This window comes from Salvelinus fontinalis, chromosome 12 (assembly GCF_029448725.1).
Source record: "Salvelinus fontinalis isolate EN_2023a chromosome 12, ASM2944872v1, whole genome shotgun sequence".
Classification (NCBI taxonomy): domain Eukaryota; kingdom Metazoa; phylum Chordata; class Actinopteri; order Salmoniformes; family Salmonidae; genus Salvelinus; species Salvelinus fontinalis.
This window is the reverse complement of record NC_074676.1, coordinates 15457641-15466992: the sequence shown is the minus strand read 5'-3', so window position 1 is coordinate 15466992 and position 9352 is coordinate 15457641. Positions and strand designations below refer to the sequence as shown.

The following is a 9352-nucleotide window of genomic DNA, read 5'->3' as shown; positions in this document are numbered from 1 at the left end:
GATTCTCTTTTCTTTTTCTTTGTTTCACACTCTCACACTCTCTCTCTCACACACACACACACAGACATTTGGGGGGGGGGGGGGGGGGGGGGGGGCGTGCTCGGGTGCTCAAAATAAAAAAGGGCAGCCTCCCACCCTTTCATAACTAAAAACTCATAACATATCAACTGCCTCTGTGGCCAAAATGTCTACATTTCTACAACACACTCACTCATCACAACACACAGCAGTAGAGGTTGACACAGGAGTGAAAATGTATTCCTGCCCTGTTTTGTCCTGTCAAATTTGTTCCCGGTACTGTCCTGATCCCGTAAACAATTCTATAAGCCCGAAACTTTCAAAACAAAATCACTACCGTCCTGTCCCGTGCGCATTTTTACAAGCAGAAATTAGATACAATTTCTCCGTTAGCTGCTCATCTCCCTGTCCCCCACTCTGCATGTGAGTAGCCATAGCAACTGCTCCATTTGGCTGCTGCTCAGTGCTCATGACACAGTTGACTGCACTCACTCAGTTAGTACATCAAATCAAGTGTTATTTGTCACATGTTCCAACAATGCAGTGAGATTTCTTTTTTATAGTAGAATTTAAAAGAAGGAAAAAATAACGATAACTTGGCTATATACACGGGGCACCAAACCGAGTCGATGTGCAGGGTTACGAGCTAATTGAGGTAGATATACTACATGAACAAAAGTATGTGGACACCTGCTCATCGAAAATCTCATTCCAAAATCATGGGCATTAATAAAGAGTTGGTTCCCCCTTTGCTGCTTTAACAGCTTCCACTCTTCTGGGAAGGCTTTCTACTAGATGTTGGAACATTGCTGCGGGGACTTGCTTCCATTCAGACAAAAAGTATTAGTGAGGTCAGACACTGTTGTTGGGCGCTTACCTGACTCGCAGTCGCCGTTCCAATTCATCCCAAAGGTGTTCGATCGGGTTGCGGTCAGGGTTGTGCAGGCCAGTCAAGTTCTTCCATACTGATCTCGACAAACAATTTCTGTATGGACCTCGCTTTGTGCACGGGGGCATTGTCATGCTGAAACAGGAAAGGGCGTTCCCCAAACTGTTGCCACAAAGTTGGAAGCACAGAATCGTCTAGAATGTCATTGTATGCTGTATCATTAAGATTTCCCTACACTGGAACTAAGGGGGCCTAGCCCGAACCATGAAAAACAGCTACAGACCATTATTCTTCCTCCACCAAACGTTACAGTTGGCACCATGCATTCAGGCAGGTAGCGTTCTCCTGGCATCCGCCAAACCAGATTTGTCCGTCGGACTGCCAGATGATGAAGCGTGATTCATCACTCCAGAGAACGCGTTTCCACTGCTCCAGTGTCCAATGGCGGGGAGCTTTACACCACTCCAGCAGACACTCGGCATTGCGCATGGTGATATTAGGCTTGTGGGCGGCTGCTCGGCTTGGGTTGTTGCCCTCCTACGGCCTCCTCCACGTCTCCTGATGTACTGGCCTGTCTCCTGGTAGCGCCTCCATGCTCTGGACACTACGCTGACAGACACAGCAAACCTTTTTGCCACAGCTCGCATTGATGTGCCATCCTGGATGAACTGCACTACCTGAGCCACTTGTGTGGGTTGTAGACTCCGTCTCATGTTACCACTAGAGTGAGAGCACCGCCAGCATTGAAAAGTGACCAAAACATCAGCCAGAAAGCATAGGAACTGAGAAGTGGTCTGTGATCACCACCTGCAGAATTACTCCTTTTTTGGGGGTGTCTTGCTAATTGCCTATAATTTCCACCTTTTGTCTATTCCATTTGCACAACAGCATGTGAAATTTATTGTCAATCAGTGTTGCTTCCTAAGTGGACAGTTTGATTTCACAGAAGTGTGATTGACTTGGAGTTACATTGTGTTGTTTAAGTGTTCCCTTTATTTTTTTGAGCAGTGTATTTTCACTCGTGTCAACCGGTTTCCACTAGTTACCAAAGCCACGAAGTCAAAATTGGGTATATCGAAAAAATGTATGAAAACAAAAATAAGCTTGTTGGTCTTAATTTAGGGTTAGCCAGAAGGTTAGTCGTGTGGTTAGGTTTAAAACACATTATTAAAAGAGAAATAAGTAGAAATAGGCCGGGTGTATGACTTTGTAGCTGTGGTAACTAGTTACTACAGTGTCTACTGCTTACATTGGTAATGACAAGTGAGTGTGTTTGTTGTAGAAAATAAATAGGTATATGTTGACATTTTGGCTACAGAGGCAGTTGGTATGTTATGAATCATGAAAGTCGATTTGTTGTGGGGTGGGGGGGTAGCCCTTTATTAAATATATATTTTTAAGCAACCCCCAAAGGTCTGTGCACGGCCCTGCACATACGTGATGTAGTGGATCCTCTCTTTGTTCACACACACATACATTTACCTCAACGATGGATAAAAAAAGAATAGTAGTAAAACATATTAACCGTCCTTTAGTTCCTCCCACTGATTACACCGTACATGTCACAATAGCATTGCGGACATATACACTGTCTGAACTAAACTTTCTCGTTGACTCATAACACTCATTCAAATTTCGGGTAGGAAACAATTGGACACGCACGCACGATATCTTTCCGAGGCATTACACAAATCTCTGAGCTTTGTCATGTGAAAAGGAAGAGTATGAACAGTGGCCGAGACTAGTGCCAGGAGTTGGCTACACTTTTTTCTTTCACAGGGCGGTCTGATTGGCATGAACAACCCCGAGAGCAGCGCGGCGGGTGAGACATTGCGGAATAGAGAGGAGACACGACACACTGCCGAGAGTAAACACAGCTGGATTTGCTCTTCTTCAGTCGACTCCTTTTAAACTTTTGTCATGTGAGTAATTTGTTGTTATTTAGACTAACATTGGGTGATGGTAATTGTAGCCCAGATAATGTTTTTCTCACTGTAATCACCTCGTGGGTTTGCGGTGTTTCTCCATTGCAATCCGCACACTGCGACAACACTAAAGTCGGTATATTTTTTTTTCGGTGGGGGGGGGGTGGGGGGGGGGTGGGGGGGGGGGTGGGGGTTCTCATGTGTTTACGAAACAATCCTACCCGATTTGATTGAATAGCACTTTACATGGGTTGAAGGGGCACAATGAAAACGTATAATTGGAGTATTGGAAAGTTGGATCAGGTGCATGGAGCTCTTGTACCGTTCTTTGTTTCCCACGCGATAAACTGTCATTGCATTACACTGAATTTATACGGTGTTGCAGTGTATTCAATAATACAATATTTGGGTTGTTTTAAGTGAGCTATAAACACCATAGCTATCGACAATGACGAAGGTAAGACTACATGTTTGTTTTTTACAGGCAATGATAGCTACAGATTGTACGCCAAGATTTTTGGTATCCATTACTGGGCATTACAGGGTAGGTACTGTTTGGCGTAGCACAGTACATTTTCGAGCAACCACAATTTAGCGATAGTATCTATGTTCTCGATTCGGCCAAACATCTACACTATATATACAAAAGTATGTGGACACCCCTTCAAATTAGTGGATTCCGCTATGTCATCCACACCTTTGCTGACAGGTGTTTAAAATCGAGCAATCTCCATAAACAAACATTGGCAGTTGAATGGCCCATACTGATGAGCTCAGTGACTTTCAACGTGGCACCACCATAGGATGCTACTTTTCCAAAAAGGAAGTTAGTCCCTGCTAGAGCTGCTCTGGTCAACTGTGAGTGCTGTTATTGTGAAGTGGAAACGTCTACAACAAAGGCTAATCCACTCTCACAGAACGGGGCCGCTGGGTGGAAGCGCGTAAAAATCATCTGCCCTCTGTTGCAACACTCACATCGGAGTCCCAAACTGCCTCTGGAAGCAATGTCAACACAAGAACTGTTAATCTGGAAACGTGATCTCTGGAGTGATGAATCACGCTTCACCATTTGGCAATCCGACGGACAAATCTAGGTTTGGCAGATGCCAGGAAAATACCTGCCCCAACACATAGTGCAAACTGTAAAGTTTGGAGGAGGAATAATGGCCTGGGGCTGTTTTTCATGGTTTGGGCCCCTTAGTTCTATTGAAGGGAAATCTTAACGCTACACCATACAGTGACATTCTAGACGATTCTGTGCTTCCAACTTTGTGGCAACAGTTTGGGGAAAGCCCTTTCCTGTTTCAGCATGACAATACCCCCATGCACAAAGCGAGGTCCATACAGAAATGGTTTGTCGAGATCAGTGTGGAAGAATTTTTACTGGCCTGCACAGAGCCCTGACCTCAACTCCATCGAACACCTTTGGGATGAAGTAGAACATCGATTGCGAGCCAGGCTTAATCGCCCAACCTCACTAATGCTTTTGTGGCTGAATGGATGCAAGTCCCTGCAGCAATGTTCCAACATCTAGTAGAAAGCCATCCTAGAAGATTGGAGGCTCTTATAACAACAAAGAGGGGACCAACTCCATATTAATGCCCATGATTTTGGAATGAGATGTTTGGCCATGTAGTGTATCACATTATCTGGTGTACAATCTGTAGCTAAGGCGACAGTAGTCTTGGAGCTTGTTAGAGGGCCTACTTTCTGTACATTATGAACACCAACTGTAAGCTAACTTCCCCTACCCCCACCCTCTGTTGACAAAACATGTGCTAAGTATGCAGCTCACAAATCCATAATTTCAATGTTTCACAACGTGGTCTGAACTCTGTACAAAAAAGATTGACTTGACTGCACGCCCAGACTGCTTTGTTTAATTCGTAGGCTCTTGTATTAGACCTACCTAATACAGATATTTTGTTTCTTTCCCAGAAACGTGTCTGAAACGTAGTTGCTTGCTGATAAACTGCCAGTGGAATGCACCTGGATTATCTGACCCCAACACACCTGGTTAAAAACAAGTACCAACGGAATACACTAAAGGCCTACCCTTTTTCTGACATTAGGCCTACAATGCCGTCTTGCTCAATATGTCTACTCTGAAACAGGTTATAGTGCATGAGAATGGCCAGGACACAGAGAAAAGTTTGGACTGGAGTTACATGGAGTGGCTAGAGAATGAGAATGGTCACCCCCGTCACAGCCTCAATGTTGAGACGCAAACGGTCTCAAAACCCACCGACGATAAGGAGACGCAGACCAGCAACCCGTTTATCATGCATATAGATTTGGCCAGAACGCACTCCAAACTAAAACACGGGTCGTTGGTCGAGTCCGACGGCTTGCTCACCCAGTTTGACCGACAGGCCCCGGCTCGCATCTCCACGTCCCCCACCTTGAGGAGGATGAGGAGCATGCGGCGTCCGCAGGTGGACTTCCGGGACCCGGTGAGGATGGATAGCACACAAGAGGAGTCGGGTACGGAAGAGACACCATCCCTTTTGAGTCCCCTCTCGCCAGTACACAGGCACAAGTCTCCGCTGGCGGCCTGCCCCCCTCCCGATGGAGAAAACCACCACGATAATCAGCCCAATTCATCTGCAGGCCAGGGAAAAAGCAGATCGCATAGATCAAAGACTTTTAACAATGGTATCACTTGCACGAGACAAGAATCTCTGTCCGCATCTAGTGTGCAAAGATTTAGTAAAGACTTTGAATTTCCTGATGATCAGGTGAGTTAATGTTATAATCACAAATGATAATCACAAATTGCGGCCATATGCCACACTGTGGCTTTATGAGTTTTTATCCGAGCCTTGTAAAGATGGCCAGTAGCTCCTCCACCACATTCCTCCTGGGTAGCAGCCCTCTCATTTTCCCTGGCCTCCTGTGGTGGCTGCTCACAATGCCAGCTTTTGACAGCAAATGAATCAGCAGTTACATGTACTGACAGCGTAGCCCCACCACCCAGCAAGCCTCAATCTTTCTCACTCACTCAGACAGAGCTCCAAGGGGCCATGGGAAGGCAGTAAGGCTCCTCCACAGGCCTACTGTTCACCACCGTCTGCAGTCACCCAGTAATGGGGGGTCAGTGGTCAATAGAAGAAGATAAAGGGGGGGATCTATTTATTGGGCTCCCAGCATTCAACCTGGGCCATTCTCAATAGAGCCACGACATTCTTTGCAGATATTACAGGGCTATTTGGGCTATTCTAATTCAAACGACCACATGAAAAAACACTGATTTGAAATGTTGAATTTGTGTTATGTAGGACCAGGAGCCCTGTGTAATGTTGTGTTATGTAGGACCAGGAGCCCTGTGTAATGTTGTGTTATGTAGGACCAGGAGCCCTGTGTAATGTTGTGTTATGTAGGACCAGGAGCCCTGTGTAATGTTGTGTTATGTAGGACCAGGAGCCCTGTGTAATGTTGTGTTATGTAGGACCAGGAGCCCTGTGTAATGTTGTGTTATGTAGGACCAGGAGCCCTATGTAATGTTGAGTTATGTAGGACCAGGAGCCCTGTGTAATGTTGAGTTATGTAGGACCAGGAGCCCTGTGTAATGTTGAGTTATGAAGGACCAGGAGCCCTGTGTAATGTTGAGTTATGTAGGACCAGGAGCCCTGTGTAATGTTGTGTTATGTAGGACCAGGAGCCCTGTGTAATGTTGAGTTATGTAGGACCAGGAGCCCTGTGTAATGTTGAGTTATGTAGGACCAGGAGCCCTGTTGTAATGTTCTGTTATGTAGGACCAGGAGCCCTGTTGTAATGTTGTGTTATGTAGGACCAGGAGCCCTGTTGTAATGTTGAGTTATGTAGGACCAGGAGCCCTGTGTAATGTTGAGTTATGTAGGACCAGGAGCCCTGTTGTAATGTTCTGTTATGTAGGACCAGGAGCCCTGTTGTAATGTTGTGTTATGTAGGACCAGGAGCCATGTTGTAATGTTGAGTTATGTAGGACCAGGAGCCCTGTGTAATTTTGTGTTATGTAGGACCAGGAGCCCTGTGTAATGTTGTGTTATGTAGGACCAGGAGCCCTGTGTAATGTTGTGTTATGTAGGACCAGGAGCCCTGTGTAATGTTGAGTTGTGTTATGTAGGACCAGGAGCCCTGTGTAATGTTGAGTTGTGTAGGACCAGGAGCCCTGTGTAATGTTGAGTTGTGTAGGACCAGGAGCCCTGTGTAATGTTGAGTTGTGTAGGACCAGGAGCCCTGTGTAATGTTGAGTTATGTAGGACCAGGAGCCCTGTGTAATGTTGAGTTGTGTAGGACCAGGAGCCCTGTGTAATGTTGAGTTATGTAGGACCAGGAGCCCTGTGTAATGTTGTGTTATGTAGGACCAGGAGCCCTGTGTAATGTTGTGTTATGTAGGACCAGGAGCCCTGTGTAATGTTGAGTTATGTAGGACCAGGAGCCCTGTGTAATGTTGAGTTGTGTAGGACCAGGAGCCCTGTTGTAATGTTGAGTTGTGTAGGACCAGGAGCCCTGTGTAATGTTGTGTTATGTAGGACCAGGAGCCCTGTGTAATGTTGAGTTGTGTAGGACCAGGAGCCCTGTGTAATGTTGAGTTATGTAGGACCAGGAGCCCTGTGTAATGTTGAGTTGTGTAGGACCAGGAGCCCTGTGTAATGTTGAGTTGTGTAGGACCAGGAGCCCTGTGTAATGTTGAGTTATGTAGGACCAGGAGCCCTGTGTAATGTTGTGTTATGTAGGACCAGGAGCCCTGTGTAATGTTGAGTTGTGTAGGACCAGGAGCCCTGTGTAATGTTGAGTTGTGTAGGACCAGGAGCCCTGTGTAATGTTGAGTTGTGTAGGACCAGGAGCCCTGTGTAATGTTGAGTTGTGTAGGACCAGGAGCCCTGTGTAATGTTGAGTTGTGTAGGACCAGGAGCCCTGTGTAATGTTGTGTTATGTAGGACCAGGAGCCCTGTTGTAATGTTGTGTTATGTAGGACCAGGAGCCCTGTGTAATGTTGTGTTATGTAGGACCAGGAGCCCTGTGTAATGTTGAGTTATGTAGGACCAGGAGCCCTGTGTAATGTTGAGTTGTGTAGGACCAGGAGCCCTGTGTAATGTTGAGTTGTGTAGGACCAGGAGCCCTGTGTAATGTTGAGTTGTGTAGGACCAGGAGCCCTGTGTAATGTTGAGTTATGTAGGACCAGGAGCCCTGTGTAATGTTGAGTTGTGTAGGACCAGGAGCCCTGTGTAATGTTGAGTTGTGTAGGACCAGGAGCCCTGTGTAATGTTGAGTTGTGTAGGACCAGGAGCCCTGTGTAATGTTGAGTTATGTAGGACCAGGAGCCCTGTGTAATGTTGTGTTGTGTTATGTACACGGCACCTTTCAAATCGCACTCAATGCTCTAATCATCATTGAGCTCCTAGGGCTGGTTTCCCAGACACCGATTCATCTTAGTCCTGGACTAAAAAGCATGTTCGATGGAGATTCTCTGTTGAATGTTCTTAATCCAAGACTATGGTTAATCTGTTTCCAAGAAACCAATCCTTAATGTTTAGACAGATGTACTGTGCTATCGTTCACGGTCTGTGTTTGCTCTTTCACATTAGTATCTGCTGTATAACAAGCCATGTTCAACATATAATTATCCTAACCGATTCTCTTTCGTCTCTTTTTTTACAGGACAAGGTTTGCCATAATAGGTAGGTGTGTTGCATGCAATTCCACAGAGGGATTTGAATGTTATGTGTCCCCACTTGGCTTAGCCAAAAATACCTGCACTGTGGCTTGCAGTTACCACACTGCCTGGACATTATTTCATGGCAGGAGGGGAATTTGCCTATAACCGACTAGCTCTGAACTATGTCATACAGTTAGGAAACCGGGATCGTATTCATTAAGCACCAAACTGAGGGGGAAAAAACGGATTGTTTTCCATTGTTGTGCTCCAATGAACATGACCTAGCATGAAATACATTCAACCACTGAAAACCCTTCTATTTGCTGGCCAACAGATTTTCTTGTCGACTTTTCTTTCAATAGGGTTTTCACTACATTTATCTTTAAACCTTTAATTGGCATTTTGTCAACAGACTCAAAGCAAATACAGTTGTATTTGTCACATGCTTTGTAAACAACAGGTGTAGGCTAACAGTGAAATCCTTACTTACGGGTCCTTGCCAACAATGCAGAGAGAAAATATAAATCATAGTAACACAAGGAATAAATACACAATGAGCAACGCTAGCTTGGCTATATACACAGGGTACCGAGTCGATGTGCAGGGGTACGAGGTAATTGAGATAGATATGTACATATACTGTACATAGGGATAAAGTGACTAGTCAACAGGATAGATAATAAACTGTAGCAGCAGTGTATGTGATGAGTCAAAAGAGTTAGTGCATAAAGGGTCAATCCAGATAGTCCTGGTAGCTATTGGTTAACTATTTAAGTAACTATTTAGCAGTCTTATGGCTTGGGGGTAGAAGCATTTTAGGATCCTGTTGCTTCTAGACTTGGTCACCTAGAATACATTGAGAGAATGGGTTCAGAATAT

At 45.3% G+C, this 9352-nt stretch overlaps 1 protein-coding gene across 2 annotated transcripts in view; it reads left to right on the top strand.

Annotated features, from left to right (window-relative positions):
* The first annotated feature begins 2348 nt into the window (after positions 1-2348).
* The window catches only part of LOC129866871 (pleckstrin homology domain-containing family G member 7-like), a 37220-nt gene continuing 30216 nt past the window's right edge, over positions 2349-9352 (top strand). Inside the window, exons 1-3 of one of the 2 annotated variants that reach the window (XM_055939879.1) lie at positions 2349-2829; positions 4771-5570; positions 8476-8495. In XM_055939879.1, the coding sequence (XP_055795854.1) occupies positions 4929-5570; positions 8476-8495 (662 nt within the window). In that variant the 5' untranslated portion in view covers positions 2349-2829; positions 4771-4928. Of the gene's footprint in view, positions 2830-3060; positions 3290-4770; positions 5571-8475; positions 8496-9352 lie in introns of those variants that run through there. The other variant, XM_055939880.1, reaches the window with a different exon arrangement.